General features: G+C 45.5%; 1 protein-coding gene across 1 annotated transcript in view; it reads right to left on the bottom strand.

Moving 5' to 3' along the window:
• Positions 1–443: 443 nt before the first annotated feature.
• Positions 444–20493, bottom strand: part of LOC120918956 (myosin heavy chain, skeletal muscle, adult) — a 55353-nt gene continuing 35303 nt past the window's right edge. The window contains exons 22-38 of the mRNA XM_040330874.1: positions 20001–20177; positions 19767–19912; positions 19501–19591; positions 18517–18906; positions 17576–17702; positions 14973–15091; positions 14659–14855; positions 12720–12903; positions 10726–10891; positions 10317–10441; positions 8769–9077; positions 6991–7194; positions 6759–6884; positions 5330–5500; positions 5140–5244; positions 3890–3985; positions 444–716 (exon numbers count right to left, since the gene is read on the bottom strand). Coding sequence (XP_040186808.1) covers positions 567–716; positions 3890–3985; positions 5140–5244; positions 5330–5500; positions 6759–6884; positions 6991–7194; positions 8769–9077; positions 10317–10441; positions 10726–10891; positions 12720–12903; positions 14659–14855; positions 14973–15091; positions 17576–17702; positions 18517–18906; positions 19501–19591; positions 19767–19912; positions 20001–20177 — 2883 coding nt within the window. The 3' untranslated portion in view covers positions 444–566. The remainder of the gene's footprint in view (positions 717–3889; positions 3986–5139; positions 5245–5329; positions 5501–6758; positions 6885–6990; positions 7195–8768; positions 9078–10316; positions 10442–10725; positions 10892–12719; positions 12904–14658; positions 14856–14972; positions 15092–17575; positions 17703–18516; positions 18907–19500; positions 19592–19766; positions 19913–20000; positions 20178–20493) is intronic.

The following is a 20493-nucleotide window of genomic DNA, read 5'->3' as shown; positions in this document are numbered from 1 at the left end:
ACCAAAGCCCTAAAAAATATGTCAAAAAATTATAATAAAAAAAAATAAAAAAAATTGGTAATAAATTATAAAAAAAAAAAACGACTGACACCAGTGTCAAAATTACCAGGGTCGCACTTGTGACTGGGCTCTGGCATTCTTTCCCCTGTGGGGAGATCACAAAATGGCAGGAAGGTGGCCTGCTGCAAGACCGTAATATGGAAGTAAAGGGCACCAAGATCAGTGGCAAGGGCCCCGGTCGGGGGCTAGGCCCTTCATGACTTCTTGGACCGAGGCTCCGAAGGTTCTAGTTACGCCTCTGCACCAACTGGCTATATTAATTACACCAATATCTTATAGATTATATCAAGGGATCTAAGCCAAAGGTTTTCCGTTCAGAACCCAATTTCCTTTATAATGTCCCCCCGTGTCCATGCAGGTAAGGTAGACACTGACACTGCCCAGCTTTTGCAAACGTCTAAGGTTTATTAACACTGTAAATTTAAGACAACATCATTTATTGATAAAGTGAGAAAGATTTCACATTATGTGCTTGTCTTTGTTCACCTTGAGGCTCAGTCACTCCCTCATTCCTCGCTCTTGCTGATCTTGACATCTCGTGTTTTAACCCGAAGCTTGTTGACCTGGGACTCGGCAACGTCGGCACGTTCTTCGGCCTCCTCCAGCTCATGCTGGATCTTGCGGTACTTGGACAGGTTAGCATTGGATTGCTCCTCCTAAGGTTTGACAAAAGAGAAGAAGAAGAGATCAGCCATTGAGCACTATCCATTGCTATGCCTTAATGGTCATCTCCACCGAAAATTCCAGCTTTGCACAGTTAAGCCCTGTACACGCGATCGGTACATCCGATGAAAACGGTCTGATGGACCGTTTTCATCGGTTAAGCGATGAAGCTGACTGATGGTCAGTCGTGCCTACACACCATCAGTTAAAAAAATGATCGTGTCAGAACGCGGTGACGTAAAACACGACGACGTGCTGAAAAAAACGAAGTTCAATGCTTCCAAGCATGCGTCAACTTGATTCTGAGCATGCGTGGATTTTTAACCGATGGACGTGCCTACAAACGATCGGTTTTTTTTCTATCGGTTAGGTATCCATCGGTTAAATTTAAAACAAGTTGGCTTTTTTTTAACCTATGGATAAATAACCTATGGGGCCCACACACGATCGGTTTGGTCCGATGAAAACGGTCCATCAGACCGTTCTCATCGGTTTGACCGATCGTGTGTACGTGGCATTACTGTTAAACTAACATGGTACAGTTCGGCTATAAAATTAGATAATCATGGCTGATTTGGCTAAATTTTGCAAAATGACACTATTAATGTACTATTATCTGCAAATAATTAGGATATAAGCTCTTATACAACTATAAGGCAACAGCATTACATGGCAAAACTATGTATAGCAAGCGCAGCAAAACTTTCTTAAAATAGAAGGTATCACCACCATGACTTCTGTCAAAAATCCTAAAAAACAAGGGCCCGGATTCACATACATTGGCGCATATTTATGCCGGCGTGGCGTATCTAATATACGCTACGCCGACGTAGCGCAGAGAGGCAAGCACCGAATTCACAAAGCACTTGCCTCCCAAACTGCGCTGGGTTCCCTCGACGTAAGCCGGCGTAGGTGGAAGTGGGCATGAGCCATGCGAATGAGGCTTGACTCCATGTAAATGATGGGCCGAGTGCCATACAAGTACTTAAAACGAATGGCGCATGCGCCGTCCCGTGGACGCATCCCAGTGCGCATGCTCACGAAAACGTCGGAACTACTCCCTTAGTTACGTTCACGCCTACGGCGTGAACGTAACCTACGCCTAGTCATATTCACGTCCTACGTAAACTACGTAAAATACGTCGGCTTGTGTTCTCTTTGCATGGATGCTGCTGAGTTACACCTCCTTTTTGGGGCATAACTTTGCGCCGGACGTATGACTTTACGCACACTGCGTCGGACGGACGTATGTTCATGAATCGGCGTATCTCCCTCATTTGCATATGTGAATAGAAAATCAATGGGAGCGCCAAATACGACCAGCATAAATATGCGCCCACTCTACGCCGGCGTAGGCAAGTTACGTCGGTCGGATGAAGCCTATTTTCAGGCATATCTAGTTTTGTGGGCACGGCGCACAGATACGACGGCGTATATTTGCACTTACGCAGCGTATCTCGAGATACGTTGGCGTAAGTGCTTTATGAATCCGGGCCAAGGTGTTTTTTTTCTCATTTCAGGATAGTGAGAAACCATCCAAAGCATTGCTTTCTGTGTCCCTTTGGCCAAACAAAGAAATTACCATTTATGAAACAAAAACAGCTTAAAGTGATACTAAATGTTTGAATAAAAAAAAAATGTCATACTTACCTCCACTGTGCAGTTTGTTTTGCACAGAGTGGCCCAGATCCTCCTCTTCTGGAGTCCCCCGGTGGCTCTTGCGGCTCTTTCCTGCATCAGCTAACCCCCTAGGAGAAGCACTCTCCCGGGGGGGGGGGTTACCTTGCGGGCGCACTCCCCCCGTGTCCAGCATTTGGCGTCCACAGCCCACGTAATTGGATTTGATTGACAGCAGCAAGAGCCAATGGCTGCGCTGCTATCAATCTATCCAATCAAGAGCCGAGAACCCCAGGCAGAGAGACGGCGCGCCCTCGTCGCAGGACATTCCAGGGCTCAGGTAAATAAAACGGGGCGGCTGGGGGGGCGGTGACTGACAGAAGTTCTTTCACCTTAATGCATAGAATGCATTAAAGCGGGGGTCCGCCTAAAAAAAATATATATATTAAAAGCCAGCAGCTACAAATACAGCAGCTGTCGACTTTTAATAAATGGACACTTACCTGTCCAGGGTGCCCGCGATGTCGGCAGCCAAAGCCGAGCAATCGCTCGGCTCTAGGCTGTCCCCTCCACCATCCTCGGGGGGGAATCAGGAAGTGAAGCGTTTGGGCTTCACTTCCCGGTTCCGTACTGCGCAATGCACGAATTGCGCTGCGCGTCCTCACTGGTCCCCGCTGTCTTCTGGGACCAGTGTGTTTCCCAGAAGACAGCGGGGGGGTGCGGGAAGGGGCGTGACTCCTGCGGGAGTCTATGCCCGGAAATGGGTGCAATACCGGTATTATACAGGTATCTGCACCCCCTCCCCATGAAAGGTGCCAAACGTGACACCGGAGGGGGGGGGGTTCCGAAAAGCAGAGGTTCGCTTTTTGTGTGGGAGTCCTCGGCGGCTTCACAAGGAACTCGACAAGCAAAACGATGTGTTTTACTCGTCGAGTTTCTCGGCCATGTGTACGGGGCCTAACAGTTTGCATGGAAACACATTGTGCTGCAAGTCATTGGGGTTAAAGCTGATTCATGGAGCAGCCTGTTGTGTAAGCAAAATCAGCTAGTTATTCTTAAACTAAATTCAGCAGTTTTAATCATAATAAGAAAATACTGAGTTTGTATAACTTTTAGAAATGTATGCATTAAATCACAGCTCCTCCCCTCTTTTTTTTTGTATATAAGCCACTGTGGTATTCAGTAAAGATCAGAGATCTTATGAACACACTTAAATCTGTTTCCGTGTCTCATTTGAATTCCCACGGATGCGGGGGTCACTGAAAGTTATCCTGCATTACCTGAAGTACACCTGGGTGGTGGTATTACCTGCTTCACCTTGTACGTTTTTTTTTTCTATGTTAACTTACTGTCCTGTAGGTGATCTTTTCAAAGTAAGGAAAATCTCAAATGGGGAAACATACATCAATATAATCCTGGCAGGAGTTCTAAACCCTCTCTACTTTATTCAAAGCTTAAAATACACATTAGATCTCCGGCCAAAGTGTTGGCGGCCTATTAGTTATGCAGCTTTCCAAATAGCATCATTGAATAGGACCATTGCACTCACAATTTCCTCAGTCTGTCTCTTGTAAGCTTTGACTTTCAGTTGTAGTTTGTCAACCAGATCCTGGAGCCTGAAAACGTTCTTCTTATCTTCTTCAGCCTGCAAAGAAGAGCAACAAAAGGTTGTTATAAATGTTTTTTTTTACTTTAAGTTCCTATATTGTCTATGAAATTAAGGTGTTACTGCTTGCATTGTTGCTACTCAAACTTTCTATAAAGTCAAAATGTAAAAAAAAAAAAAAATACACAAGTTTAACTCGTAACAAACAGTGTTGTTCCAATAACCACTTCAGCCCCGGACCATTTGGCTGGCCAAAGACCAGGCCATTTTTTGCGATATGGCACTGCTTTTCTTTAACTGACAATTGCGTGGTCGTGCGACGTGGCTCCCAAACAAAATTGACGCCCTTTTTTTCTCCCACAAATAGAACTTTCTTTTGGTGGTATTTGATCACCTCTGCGGTTTTTATTTTTTGCGCTATAAACAAAAATAGAGCCACAATTTTGAAAAAGAAGCAATATTTTGTACTTTTTGCTATAAGAAACATCCCCAATTTTTTTTTTTTTTTAAAAAGCAATTTTTTTCTCAGTTTAGGCCTATATGTATTATTCTACATATTTTTGGTAAAAAAAAATCTCAATAAGCGTATATTGATTGGTTTGCGCAAAAGTTATAGCATCTACAAAATAGAGGATAGTTTTATGGCATTTTTATTATTAATTATTTTTTTACTAGTAATGGCGTCAATCTGTGATTTGTATTGTGACTGCGACTTTATGGAGGACACATCGGACACTTTTGACACATTTTTGGGACCATTGTCATTTTAACAGCAATCAGTGCTATAAAAATGCACTGGTTACTGTTAAAATGACACTGGCAGGTAAGGGGTTAACCACTAGGGGCCGCTGAAGGGGTTAAGTGTGTCCTAGGGAGTGATTCTAACTGTTAGGGGGAGGAGCTACCAGTGACACGTCACTGATCACTGTTCCCAATTACAGGGAACAGTAGATCACTGACGTGTCTCTAGGCAGAAAAGGGGAATGCCTTGTTTACAAAGGCATCCCCCTGTTCTGCCTTTTCCGACCTCAGTCGCGGGCCGCCCGGGAGGCCCGCGGTGGGCGTGGGCGGCAAATTTAAAGGGACGTACAGGTATGCCCATTTGCCTGCCCTTGCCATTGTGTCAACGTATATTGTCGTACGCCGGTCGTCAAGTGGATAATCTGGACTTTAACCTGAGAAATAATACTGACCTGGTATGAGAGCTCCTTGACCCGCCTCTCATATTTACGGACACCCTTTATGGCATCAGCGCAGCGTTTCTGTTCTGAATCCAGTTCATTTTCAAGTTCCCTCACCTGAAAGCAGACAGAGACCAATGTCAGTGAAGGCCAAAGGCTGGGTTGGTTCTGTCCATAGTGTTAGGAAGTTTTCTATACACACCCTGGCCTCCAGTTTCTGGATCTGCTTCTTTCCCCCTTTAAGAGCCAGTTGTTCAGCTTCATCCAAGCGAAGTTGAAGGTCCTTCACAGTCTGGTCAAGGTTCTTCTTCATCCTCTCAAGGTGAGCGCTGGTGTCCTGCTCCTTCTTTAGCTCTTCAGCCATCATGGCAGCCTGCATACAAAGCAATACTTAATGTCTGCAGTGGTCACAGTAGATGGTAGTCCAGGTCACCAAGACATGTTGATGGCCAAAATCCACATTTATTAGTAACTTTCCAAATTTTTAACATTGCTTTCTGTTTTTGTCATTCTTATGCCACGTACACACGATCGGACATTCCGACAACAAAACCACGGATTTTTTTCCGACAGATGTTGGCTCAAACTTGTCTTGCATACACACAAATCGCACAAATGTTGTCGGAAATTCCGATCGCCAAGAACGTGGTCACGTACAACACGTACGACGGCACTATAAAAGGGAAGTTTAATACCAAGTGCTCCACCCTTTGGGCTCCTTCTCTTAATCTCTTCAGAGGCAGCTCTAGGCTTTGTGAGGCCTTCGGCAAAACTTAACATGGGGCCCCACTCACAGCCATGATGGGAAAAATAATTCAAGAACAAGAGCCTCTTCCCCACAACCCTGGCCGGTGGTTGAGGGGGTCTGCCAGCAGGGGGCTTATCGGAATCTGGAAGCCCCCTTTAACAAGGGGGCCCCCAGATCCTGCTCTTTAATAACTAAGGTGGCAGGGGGTCACCCGGTGATGTCACCGAGTGAACCGGCCCTTTTGTGACATAATTGACTGAGGGCATGCTGGGTCATTGACGCCACAAGGTGTGGTGTCACCGATATTCACTGGTTGTTAGAGACGCTGGCAGCCCCGCTCCGGAGTCAGGGCTCTTAGCGCTGCCTGAGCACAGCAGCGTCAAGGTCCCCTGTCCCTCAAAACTGGGGTAATACATTAGGTAAGGTAGGTGGCCGCGAGGCCCCTGTGAGTGTGAGGCCTTAGGGGACCGCCTAATTTGCCTAATTAAAGAGCCGCCTCTGAATCTCTTGTTAGTAGAAGTTTGGTGAGAGACGAATTTGTGCTTATATGTCATCTGCTGCTGTTCCCGATCGCTCAAAGTCTCGGAGAAATCAGTTTGTCAGCATGCGTGGCATTTTGTGCGTCAGAATTGTCAACACGCGCTCGGAATTTACGAGATCGGATTTTGTTGCCGGAAATTCCAGCTCTCAAACTTTTGTTGTCGGAAATTCCGACAGCAAATGTCCGATGGAGCCTAAACACGGTCGGAATTTCCGACAACAAGCTCCCATCGAACATTTGTTGTCAGAAATTCCGAGCGTGTGTACGCGGCATTAGAAGGAGCAGAATATAAAATGCAAAGACAAAATAAACACAGTACACAAAAAAAAAACATGAACTTACATCAGTAATGGCCTTCTTGGCCTTTTCTTCTGCATTGCGAGCTTCTTGAATGGCTTCCTCAACCTCACTCTGGAGCTGAGCAATGTCAGCCTCATGCTTCTTCTTAGTGTTAATCAAACTTGTGTTCTGAAAAAAAGGAACAGAATTGTCAAAATGTGTACAATACATGTTGTTAATCGGCTGCTTGTTCCAGTCATGGCTCGTGTTTGGCTTGCATATGGGTAAAAGTCACCTGTGAGTGCAGAAGTTGGACACGTTCGCTTGCATCCAACAACTCTTGCTCGGCCACCTTCCTGCTCCGCTCAGTCTGCTCCAGAGCTGCTCTTATTTCTTCAACCTCTGCCTGCATCAGGTTGGCTCTGCGCTCAACCATGGCCAACTGCTCTTTAAGATCGTCATTGGTCCTCAAGGAATCATCCAAGTGGATTTGGACATCCTGGTGAAAACAATTGCAAAGAAAAATAAAGTGGTTTGCATTGTCATTGTAATGGTATGGCCCGTGGGACCCAGAGGCTCTTGAAGGATGTGGGGTACTCTTGGTTCAGCTTCACCAATGACTCTTGGGTCTAGGGTCATCCTATGTCCACTAGGGGCATAGGATGACTGAGAACTGATATCATGGATTACATGAGATGGGACAGTAAAGATAATTCATGTATTGCAGGATATCTTGAAATATTACAAGTTGTTCATTCTGAACACAACAGGTCAATAGAGTGTCTCCTTCAATGTGGAACATAGACTGTTGAGATGTTAATCACCTCCAGCTACCTGGCTGTAGTGATGAAAGCTTGCTGTGATTGCATTCTGTTGTCTATTGGGTTAATTGTCTATTGTGTTAATTAAGCCTGGCTCCTAAGATATTTCATGGTGCTATGCTAACTAACCCTGTATTGTGTGAAAGTTCTATTGATGCTAATATGTGTTGTGAGTTAACACACTCTAAAAGGTCAGACGTCTGACTTATGTTCACTAAAGGAATGTGTATTGTGTAGCAGGTGAGAATAGCTTATCGCAGAGTCAGAAAGTCTGTCTAAGGTGTGGATTGAGGGGGACTCGTTAGCACCCATTGTGTGATATTGTGGGTGGAGTGTGTCATTTGTATATAAGAAACCTGAGTTTACCATTAAAGTCTATTCTGTCTGTTTGGAACCAGAGAACAGAGCCGTGTCTCGTTATTCTGGGGGGAAATCCAATGGGTCCTGCCTGCTGGATTGTGGCGTGTCGGAAGCTGTCTTCGGTTGGTGGAATGGTATATCGTAACGGCGTTAACCCCTGACCGTTACAGTCATGTACCAAATTTATGGCCGGGGGCGCTGTTGAGTGGCTGGGCAGCAAGGCACTTACCAGGGTCTGAGGGTCTCTTCTTCCCTCCTCCCGAGCATAGGCAGGATCTCCTTTTAGCACTTTTGCTAATGGACAATGGCAGCGCTATCCCTGCTGCGTTCGCCCAGGCTCTCCAATCCACCTGTTAGGATTGGCAGCGCACAAAGAAGAAGGAGGAACATTAGTTTCTCCCTCTCCTCTGTGAAAACTGAGGCCTTAAGTGATAAATATTTCATCACTTCCAGTATTGGTTCTGCATTTACCTGGCCTTGGAGGGCAGAGGAGGGATCAGGGGTCTAATAAACCCCACATTTCTCCATAAAGAGAATATATCCCTACTCAAGGTATCACAAGGGATGATAAATATCACTAGTTTTGTAAGCTGTTTTTTTTTGTTAAGGTTATCTGAAAGATGGGTTTCAAATGTTTTGACAGGGGTGCAGTTTCAGTGCCTTCCATAGGCGCTATTTTCACTAGATACGCCTCTGCTTGGGGTTCAGTTTTGGGGCCCTGGCTGTCCAAGGGATTTTACGCTGTCCATACTTAGTGTCCAGGCTGCTAGAAACAAATTCTTCTATAGACATCTATCATGCTATATTCTTTGGCTGCAATATTTTCTATTATTTATTAAAACATAAAAAAAATTATGTAATAAAAATAATTATCTGCATTGTGGTCATTCACCTTAAGCAATCCTTGGACATTTCTCAGCTGCTTCTGAGATTCGGCAGCTTGGCGGTTGGCATGACTCAACTGGATTTCCATTTCATTTAAATCTCCTTCCATTTTCTTCTTCACCCTCAGAGCGTCATTTCTACTTCTGATTTCAGCATCCAGGCTGCTCTGCATGGTTTCCACCACCCGCACATGGTTCCTCTTCATCTGGTCAATTTCTTCATCCTTCTCAGCAATCCTCCTGTCAATTTCTGATTTGACTTGTGTAAGCTCCAGCTGGATTCTGAGGATCTTCCCTTCCTCGTGTTCAAGGGACGCCTAGGGAGCAGAAGACACTTGATGAAGCACCAACAAAACATTCCTTTAGGATTCTCTCTGTTTTTAGGTAATTATACAGCAATCAGGGCCACCATCAGGAACTATGGGGCCCCTTACACAGCTTCAGGCATGGGCCCCCTGGAGCAGAGAACCTGGGGGGGGGGTGCTGCCACCTCCAAAATTGAGAAGCAGGGGGGCCGTGAATTGAGAAGTAGGGGGGTGCCACGAATTGGGGGGGGGGGGGGTTGCCCTCGGGACCTCCGGGCTCCTTACAAAAAAAAATATATAAAAAAAAAATTATAAAAAAGGGGGGCAGCCAAAAAAAAAAGAAAGAAAATACAATAAAAAAATATATGCCGTGTTCCCCGAAAGTAAGACCTACCCCATTTTCCAGGAGGGCTGCAATATAAGCCCTACCCCGAAAATAAGCCCTAGTTTAGAATGCTTGTAAAATCCTATTATCCACTCTATTACAGTAGTATATAATGTACAATGTGTGTCTTTCTGTAATTTAATTGTGGGGAAGAGAGCTCCGGTGGGTCACAGAAGCGCAGAGCGGCCCTATAACGAAGGTAGTTGGCACAATTATATTACAGAAACACACACATTGTACATTATATACTACTGTAATAGAGTGGATTATTGGATTTTACAAGCATTTTAACTTGGTTCACACTGGGGATTCCTGACAGGCAGGGAGGGGGAGAGAACACAGCACATTGCATGGTAAGACCTACCCCCGAAAATAAGCCCTACTGTGTTTTTTTGTTGCCAAATTTAATATAAGACCCAGGCTTATTTTCGGGGGAAACACGGTAATAAAAAAAATTATACAAAAAAAAGGGGGGGTTGCCATCCGGGGCCCTGGGGACCTCTGAGCCCTTTAATAAAAACAAAAAATATATAAAAAATAAATAAATAAAAGGGGGTTGCCATCCGGGGTCCTTCTTAAAAAAAGGATAAAAAAATATATAAAAATAATAAAAAAAAAATTATAAAAAAAAAGGTGGGTTGCCATCCGGACCCCTGGGGACCTCTGGGCCCTTTAATAAAAACAAAAAAATATATATATAAAAAATATTTTATAAAAAAAAAGGGGGGGGGTGCCATCCAGGCCCCTAGGGACCTCCAGGCCCCTTACAGGTGTACTGCCTGTACCCCCTTGATGGCGGCCCTGACAGCAATGCAGCCATATGTAATGCAAAATATGGTTAAATGAATACGATTATGATTACGTACCTCTGCCTCCTCCAGAGCAGTATGGATTTCATTCCTCTCCTGTTCAATTTGCTTCTTGGCCTTTTCTACTTCATGCAGAGTCTTGGAACTTTCTGACACTTGCTCAGTGAGGTCGGAAATCTCCTCTGTAGTCAAATTAAATATTTTTTTATTGTTTTAACAAACTATTTCATTCCTTGGGATCCATTGGATTCCACAAAATTAGGAAATACAAAAAGGTAACAAAAAAAAAAAGGTAAATCAGTCTTCGAAAAGACTTCACGAGTTCGAAGGATGTGGCCAGCCAATATAAAATCAACTAATGGGAGTAACAGGAGGTCTCTCTAAGATTGGTCAAGGAAATAAAATGCATACAGATATTTACAAAAAGAGACAAATAACATTTGATTAAACAAAAATAATTAATTACGTTGCAAATTCTTGTTCTCCCGCTTGATGGTCTCGAGCTGGTCAATGGACTCTTCATAAGCATTCTTCATCTTAAAGAGCTCAGTACTGAGTGATCGGGTTTCTTTCAAAGTAGCTTCTAGTTCAGCTTGGGCCTCCTCGTATTTCTGCTTCCAGTCAGCCAAGATCTATGCAATATGGCATGAAAAAATGATGATATTGAATGAATAACATTAAATGATATTAATTATATTAAAGCAATTATCATGCAGCACATATAGAAGTGGACCGTAATATAATCATGATGCAAAAACCCACCAGAGTAAGCCAGGGACTTGACAGCACAGAACGTAGCTACGCGCGTGCGCTAATGCGCACACGCATTCCTGTCCAGACCAGACAATGGAGCCTTGTGTGCCTGTGCGCCTGCGCACGCGTCATGCACGACGGGTGTGCACGCTAGCGCTATTTGGCGCCAATGGGCCTTTAAGAAGACAGCAGCTGCACTTGTGCAGTGGTGTTTGATCTGCAGCTCTGTGCCTAGTAATTTGCTACCTGTCTGCTTATCACCTGTAACGACCCAGCTCTGTTAACTTACCCGTTATCTCCAATCCAGAGAGGCACGGAGCATGAGTGGAGGGCCGGCATGCCAGGGGTTAATGGGGCGTGTACATGGGACGCCTGATGGGAGTGGGGGTTGGTGTAGCCAATAAGGAGAAGAGGAGGCCGAGTAAAGGAAAGGAAGAGGAAGGGAAGGAGCCAGTCGCCACGAGGCAGCACAGGGTAAGGAGCCACCCGCCCTGTTTTTAAGGGTTGATTGTTTACTGGTATAGGGGGTTCTCGATGGCTGCGAGTGGCGGAGGTGTTGGCGGGGTGCAAGGTCCTTGCTAGGTCAGATGGGCACCTAGAAGGCATGGTTAGGGACCCACCTGAGGTACGGCTCCCAGTTGGTGTATGGTCAACTGCTAGCTGTCCCTGAGTCGGAGGTTTTAGCGGCTGGAGGCCTAGAAGTGGCTAGCAGGTACAGGGATGGGTTATGCCGATTGGACCTTGTGCCCCAGGGTGGTAAAAAACTACTGGAAGTTTTTTATAAATAAAGGTTAATGTGTTATTATGTTATTTATGGTTAATTATTAAACGTTATATATGTATTTTTTGGGTTATATCGATTTTGGTTAATAAAATGGCCGTCTTGGCCAATTTACCCCATTCAAGTCTTGTGTGGTTACTAGGGGAAGGGATGGGCTTTTTTATGGTTAATAGCATAAGGCCGTAGTTAATACCATAGTCGTGACCTCAGCTTGCCTGACCCTGATACTGCCTGCTGCCTTGCTCTGTATAGCTCCTGTATTTGACCCGGCTTGTCTCACCCTGCTCCAGCTTGCTGCTGATCCTGCATCTACCAGCTCATCAGGTCGCTGACCTGCACCTGCCTCTGCTGTCATCTGCAGTTCCAGCCATCCCTGGAGGGTCTTCATCCAACTACTGTGCCCGCTACTGCAACTCCCACAGGCACTCCTACCTCACTGCGTTCCCACTCCAGTGACTCCTGAGCCAGGCAGGGCCGATCCTAGGCAGGGTGCACAGGGTGCATTGCACCCAGGCGCCTGCAGAGGTGGGGGCGCCGAACATTTAAAGACTCTCTAACCTCTCTGTGTCCTTCAGAGAGGCCCCCCTCCAGGTCCCAATAAAGTACTCTGCTTCTCTTTCTGTATCTTGTTTATTGTTAAGAGATCATGTAAAGATCCCAGGGTAATAAAGACTTTGTGGGGGAGCATCTCTTTGGTTGAGTCATTGCCATAGAAACATTTGTAAAGTGGAGGAGTTAGTAAAACGACGACGCCCATGTGGGGGCATCAGAAATATTTCTGCACCCAGGCGCCTCTGACCTAGGATCAGGGCTTTAAGAGAGGTCTCCTCCTACAAATCAGGCTCTACTACGAGGTATGTAACAGGTTGTCAAATGGAATGATAGGAGATTCAAGTGAAGCTATTGCGAGGGAATTACATCTATACCTTATCAAAGTTCTTCTGCTTCTTGTCCAGGGCAGCGCAGGCGGCATTGGATCTCTCCACATCAACCATGAGATCCTCAACTTCATTCTGAAGCCTCTGTTTGGTCTTCTCCAATGAAGCACACTTGGAATTCACTGCCTCAATCTGCTCCTCAGCGTCCTGTAGTCTCTGGGCCAACTTCTTCCTAAATTGAAACAGGCATAACAATCGTACTGTATAATTTGAAAGCGCTTTGTTTAGAAGTCGCCAGTGGTTTCTGGTCCCAGCTTCCAATATAGAGTGGTGACCTAATAATCTCTTTTACAACTAAACATTTCTCATATAGAGGATACCAAATAGACGTCTAAATATAAAAAAAATACAGTTTCGGGAGGTGAAGGTGGAGTCTCTACCCTCGGCCCTCAAAACATTGTTGTTGAGTGAAGACTTGGTCAAGCCCCTCTTGGTGACATATAAAGAATTTTTCGAGAAAACTCCACTGGCGGTCACCCGGTGCAGGGAGAGGTGGGTGGCGGAGGTCCCTGACGTACAGGGGGAGGACTGGGATGACCTATGGAAACAACCTTTTAAACATCTAGTATCAGCAAGGGATAGGTTGATCCAGTTCAAATTCTTGCACAAAAGTTATTACACCCCAGCTAGGCTGGATAAGATCTTTCCTATGGCCTCAGCAGAGTGTTGGAGGTTCTCCCACTCACCTGCAGATGCAGATCATATTTTCTGAAAATGCCCTCATGTTCAACGTTTTTGGTCAGGCATCACCTCTTGTATATTGGAACTACTGTCGGTACCGATACCGATGACTGTAATGCCCTGTACACACGATTGGTTCGTCTGATGAAAACAAACTAATGGATTTTTTCATCAGTTATCCGATGAAGCTGACTTTCATCAGTCTTGCCTACACACCATTGGTTAAAAATCTTATCGTGTCCAAGGCAGTGACGTAAAACACAATGACGTGCTGAGAAAAATGAAGTTCAATGCTTCCGAGCATGTGTCGACTTGATTCTGAGCATGTGTGGATTATTGACCGATGGATTTCCCTACAGACGATCGTTTTTTTCTATTGTTTTTTTAACCATAAGAAAAATTTAAAACAGGTTCTATTTTTTTTCACCGATGGGAAAAAAAACTGATGGGGCCCACACACGATCGGTTCGTCCGATGAAAACGGTCCATCGGTCTGTTTTCATCAGACGAACCGATCGTGTGTACATGGCATAAGGGTATGTTTACTGGGTCTTGTGAATGGCGTTGTGCCATCACGTGCTCTGCGGACTATGCTTAACCTTCTGCTGTTCTACGGGAGGAAGGCTATTCTATTAAATTGGAAAAAGCCAGGGGCACCAGGTTTGGCCTTCTGAAAGGAATTAGTAAACTCCATGTTGCCCTACTACGAAAAAATTCGACAAGGTTTGGCAAACATGGTATAACGCCATGGTAGGATAGTGGGGAAAGCATAACATGTGCTAATGAAGTCCCGGGAAGAACATACTATAGTACCTAAAAAGAAGAAGGGGCTGCACTTTTGCTATAGTATGCCAGATAACTCATAAGTTGTATAATAACTAAACATGGGAACTGTCCCTCGATGTCCTGTGTATATATATCCTTGGGTTATCATTAACTACTAGAATTTGAAGGAAAACTGAAGGATCCTTCTTAGATGAGCTGTGACTCAAGGGGGGGAATGAAGGTTAGATAGTTGGACTATGTTGGTTAGTTAAGATGGTTTTGGGCCATGTTGCCATGTGTGGATGGTGTCCGATTGACACGTCCAAATGTTGTATGGTATATTTTTGCAAAAGACCCAATAAACAGAATAAAAAAATATATATAAATATATATATATATATATATATATATATATATATATATATATATATATATATATATATAAATAAATGAGATATCAGTACAGGCACTGGTAACTCACTTGGCTTCCTCAAGCTCCTCTGTGCGCTGAATGGCATCTGTCTCATATTTTGTTCTCCATTGAGCAACTTCGCCGTTGGCCTTGGACAGTGAGCGCTGAAGCTCAGACTTGGCCTCCTGCTCCTCTTCATATTGCTCCCTCAAAAGGTCACAGTCATGGCGTGAAGACTGCAAGCTGTGTGCCAGGGCATTCTTGGCCTGTACAGACAAGCATATTTCGATATATTGGATGGTAACAAAACTGTACTTTGTGTTCTATGACTGCAGTGGCGAGTTACTTCTAGCATTTAATGTACGGTATACTGTATATTATACCTTTGTCTCCTCCTCCAGTTGTCTCTTCAGCTCCTCAAGTTGCTGGGTGAAAGCCTGCTTGCCGCGAGAGAGCTGAGATATCAGAGAATCTCTTTCTTCCAGTTGTCGAGAATATTCACCTGTTCACAATATGGCAGTTAAATGTGATTCCCGGAGGGTGACTGAGCCTCTAATTCCCAACACTAATGTACTGCACATAATATATAACTTGTATGACCTAATAGTCTAAAGAGCCAAGGCTGCTTGAGGCCCAGGCAATTCCATAAACATAGGTCAAAAAAAGGGGGGGGAGGAGGGCGGAGGGACTTTCACGGCACTGATAAGAAACCAGGTAAGTGTAAAAAACAAAATTTATTTACATAAAACGGTTTACACGTTAAAAACATTTGGGAACAGACCCCACAAATCAACATTGGGTATACAACCAATTATGACAGATAGGTGGAGCCAAAAGGCCTCGACCGGTTTCGCAGCAATGCTGCTTCTTCAGGAGAATCCTCCTGAAGAAGCGGCATTGCCGCGAAACCGGTCGAGGCCTTTTGGCTCCACCTATCTGTCATAATTGGTTGTATACCCAATGTTGATTTGTGGGGTCTGTTCCCAAATGTTTTTAACGTGTGAACCGTTTTATCTTTATGTTATGTTAAGCAGTTTTAGTGAACTCTCATGGATGGGTGGATGAGTGTCCAAACAGCATTTTGAATGAAGGGGACATTACCAGTACTTTTCGAGTTTGTATCTTTCTTTTGCGACAGGGATCCTCAAACTACGGCCCTCCAGCTTTTGTAGAACTACACATCCCTTGAGGCAGGGCTATCTTAATGAGAGGGCACACCTGGGCACTGCCCAGGGGCCCCAGCTGCATGGGGGGCCCCTGCACTTTCCCCAAAGCAGCTGGTCCTTGAGTACACGTTGTCCAAAAATTGGGGGCCCTATGATGGCATTCAGAGTGATGGATACACAGGAGAGGCAGGCTGGCAGCGGTGCGCGATGCTGCGCAGAACCATGCCTATTATTTCACAGCCAGCAGGGAGGAGCGGGGCCAGAGCGCCAGTGATGCTCTGACCCCGCCCCATGCAGCTTGAATGCTCGGGAATCGAAGGCTGCGGGGTAGGGGCTGGAGTTGGAGCTGCTGAGTCGCCAGCACTGAGAGCCCGCCTGCGGAAGTAGCATTGTGGATGGTGTCATGGTGAGCCCAGCTGTCCAGCACTGTTTGCACCGAAAGGCTTGGAATGCCAGGAGGGATGCTCCCTCCTCCGCCCCTCCTTCTGCCTGCTAGATTGGTATAGGTCAGTGCTGGAGGTGGGCACTGAGCCAAAAGTTTAGATTGTATCTCCACTGGAAAAGGGGGTACTACATGGATGGAAAAATGGTTCTGGGGGATATCAAGGGTGTATGGGGGAAAACAATGCTGAGGGGGGATCGGGGGTGTATAGGGGGTAGCAATGCTTGGGGTAGCTTGGGTGGCTATAGTACTAGAGGTATCAGGGATGTAGAGAGGCCACAGTGTAGGGGGTATCAGCATGGGCGTCCGCTGAAATTTTCAGGGGGGGGGGCGCTCCCGCAGCGGCGATACACATTTAACCCTTTCTTCAAATGCTAGTAGGGGTTAAAAGGACCCCGCTAGCGGCCGAATAGCGCAGCTAAATCGATGGTAAAGCAGCACTTTTTAGCAACGCTTTACCGATAACGCGGCCAGTTGGCATTGTGAAAGCTCTTGAGATAATTCAGCTTCACTCCATGCCCATATAAATACAGCCTAGAGAATGTGCAGACCCCTCCATTCAGCACAGGCGGACCCCTCCATTCAGCACAGGCGGACCCCCCATTCAGCACAGGCCCCTCCATTCAGCACAGACCCCTCCATTCAGCACAGACCCCTCCATTCAGCACAGACGGACCTCCCCTCCCCCCATCCCATTCAGTACCTCAGATCAGCCATTAGCACGGCCGGGTCACAGCAGGTTCCCTCCCCCTGTGTACACATAAACACTGGAGGGGGAGGCGGCTTCCGTCTGCTCGCTGTGTCTGTGACATCCGGCCCGGGAACGCTCAGACAGCCCACGAGACTCTTCAACACCTTCTCGATTTTCCAGGGGGGGTCAATTGCCCCCCCTACCCTATGGAGCGGACGCCCATGGGTATCAGGGATGTAGCGGGGTCACAATACAAGGGGTATCTTATGGTATATGGTTACAGTGCTGGGGGGAATATCTAGGGCATAGAGGGGCCAGAGCATTACTTTGCCCAGGGGCCCATGATGCTATTAAGACGGCCCTGCCATGAGGCATTGTAACACACTGACATTCACAGACATGACTAGGCATGATGGGAATTGTAGTTCCTGAACAACTGGAGGGCCGTAGTTTGAAGACCCATGTTTTGGGCAATCCACATAACAGCCAACTTTTCACTTAGGTGCCATATATAGCCAAAATAGGCAGCTAACATGGAACAACGGGGCTGCACCAAAAACTTACAGAAATGCCAAACATGTCATCCTTTGTTTAGTTATACCTTTACATATTTGTAAATGTTTTTGTAGCACTTTCACATAAAGGTTTGTTTCTTATTTCATTTTAGTAGTCATTGATTATATTCACCATTTTCAGTTTGCAGACGGGCTCTTTGAGCATTGATATCATTAATTTGCCTCTGGTGTTCCTCTTCTTTTGTCTTCAGCTCGCTCAACTGATCTTCCAGCGTTCGGGAGATCTTCTCATAATTGGCCTGAGTACGACACAAAGGAGTAGTAAAGTCTGAGACACCTCATAGCTCCATACATTTGAAGTATGTCTGAAACTTTTTAGTTTGGCATAAAGTGTGGAAGGATTGGACATTTATTAGTTTTCTCTCTTTTTTTCTTTGTTTTTGCTGTGTAACCTCACTCAAGAGATACCTCTCTATTTGTCTTGGTCACCACTTTCATCAGGATAGAAGGTTATGGGAAATCACATATTTTTCAATACACTTAAGCCCTGTACACACGGTTTGTCCAGGGATGGACTGGCCATTGGGACTACAGGGAGTTTCCCGGTGGGCCGATGGCTCAGTGGGCCGGCTTTAGTGACAGCGGACTGCCGCCCCCTCCGCTCCTTTGTCTCTCCCTTCCCGCAGCGCTCACCTCCTCTCCCTCCCCACAGCACTCACCTGGAGGGAACAGAGAAGCAGAGGGAGGACCAGAGGAGCAGGGGGGATGACAGAGGAGCATGGGGAGGGGGGGGGGGACAGACAGCTGACTCAACAGCTATGGCCTGGGAGTTTCTCACTTCTGCCTAATCTTGTCCCATAAGGGGAGGCACCAAACTGATTCTTTGCCCCGGGTGAAAAAATGTCTAGCTTCCCCACTGGTACTGCCTATAAGAGTACCAGTACCAACTGTTCTTCTCTAATAAAGTAGAGTGGCTAGTGAAGGGGGAGAGGGGGCTTGGGTGGCCGGTGGGGGGGGGGTGCGGGAGTTGTCCGGCCGGCATGGGAGAGACCTGTCAAAGTGGGCCAGTCTGGATGAAGTCCAGGGCCAAACAGAAATGTGTCTTTCACTTACCTTGGATTTAGTAACTGTTTCCAAGTTGCTTGCGAGGTCATCAAGTTCCATCCTCAGTTCACTCTTCTCCTTCTCTAATTTCTGTTTGACACGTTGAAGGTTGTCAATCTGTTCCCCAACTTCTGCAGAACTGTCAGCGTGCTTCTTCCTGAGAGCTGCAGCGGTGGCTTCGTGCTGCAAGGTGGCCTCCTCCAGGTCTCGTCTCATCTTCTGGAATTCCGCCTCCCGTTTCTTGTTCATCTCAATCTGAAGAGATGTTGCCCCACCGGCTTCCTCCAGACGTTCGCTAATCTCATCAAGTTCCCGGGAGAGATCAGATCTTTGCTTCTCAGCCTTGGCACGGGCCGCCCGTTCTGACTCAATTTCTTCTTCCAGCTCCTCAATGCGGGCCTAAAGTTAAAAAAGATAAGCAATTGTGAGTAAAGCCCTGTACACACGATCAGTCCATCCGATGAGAACGGTCCGATGAAGCTGACTGATGGTCTGATGTGCCTACACACCATCAGTTAAAAAAACGATCGAGTCCAACGCGGTGACATAAAACACAACGACGTGCAGAAAAAAATGAAGTCCAATGCTTCCAAGCATGCGTCGACTTGATTCTGAGCATGCGCAGGTTTTTAACCAATGCTTTTGCATACTAACCATCGGTTTTGACCTATCGGTTAGGCGTCCATCGGTTTAATTTTAAAGCAAGTTCTAAAATTTTGACCAAAGGATAACTGACCGATGGGGCCCACACACGATCGGTTTGGACCGATGAAAAGGTCCTTCAGTCCGTTTTCATCGGTTTGGACCGACCGTGTGTACGCGGCCTAAGTATCAACGAAAAGAAATACTGTTACGAAAATACGAACGGGTCCGAATAGGAAAACTTGCGTCTTACGAAATTAAGAATCTTTACGAATCTACGGAACGAGTCGAAACAAAACAAAAAAAGCAATTTTTTTTTTGTTGTGCACATGTCTAGTTGGCAGTTCATACCTGAAGCTCTTTGATCTTCTTCTGCAACTGGGCACCAAGGGCCTGCTCGTCCTCAATTCTGCTACCAAACTGGCTTATCTCAAAGTCTTTCCTGGTGTGAAATTGATATGGTTTAGTCATTTAGTCATATATGTCACTTGGTCATATAAAAAATGATTACCGACACCATAGAATAAGTAAAACCATACACATACGTTGCATATTGTGTGCTATTTGTTGCATTAGCATTGGTTTAGTTGTTTGGCTAAATCTATATGGACACCTACTTTTTCAACTTCTCATCCAGTTGTTGCCTATCATTTTCTAGGTCCATGATGGTCTCCTGAGCTAATTTGAGATCACCCTCAAGTTTCCTCTTGGATCTTTCAAGATCCATGCGCAACTTCTTCTCTTGTTCCAGAGAGCCTTCAAGCTAATGTAAAAAATATAAACATTTTAGCGGCATGAATGTATGTACTGTATTGTTTGCAATGTGATTTAGAGTGTAGCTTCTTACTTACATCGTCAACTTGCTGCTCGAGCTTGGCTTTGGCCTTGGTCAATGTGTTGACTTTGTCCTCTTCAGATTGGAGGTCATCAAGAGTTTGCTGGTGAGCTTCTTGAAGGGCTTTCTTTTCCTTGGTAAGTCTGGCAATGTTCTCATCCAGAACGGCCATCTCCTCTGTGAGGTTTTTTACCTTTTTTAAAAAAAAAAATATTTGTTTCATTATTGGTCAATTAACCACTTAAGCCCCGGACCATTATGCAGGTAAAGGACCTGGCCAGTTTTTGAGATTCGGCACTGCGTTGATTTAACTGACAATTGCGTGGTCGTGTTATGTGGCTCCCAAACAAAGTTGGCGTCCTTTTTTTTCCCACAAATAGAGCTTTCTTTTGGTGGTATTTGATCACCTCTGCGTTTTTTATTTTTTGCGCTATAAACAAAAATAGAGCAACAATTTTGAAAAAAAATCAATATTTTTTACTATTTGCTATAATAAATATCCCCAAAAA

Source organism: Rana temporaria, chromosome 12 (genome assembly GCF_905171775.1).
Source record: "Rana temporaria chromosome 12, aRanTem1.1, whole genome shotgun sequence".
In the NCBI taxonomy this organism is placed as follows: Eukaryota; Metazoa; Chordata; class Amphibia; order Anura; family Ranidae; genus Rana; species Rana temporaria.
Note: the sequence above shows the minus strand (reverse complement) of the source record. Positions and strands in the feature narration are given on the sequence as shown.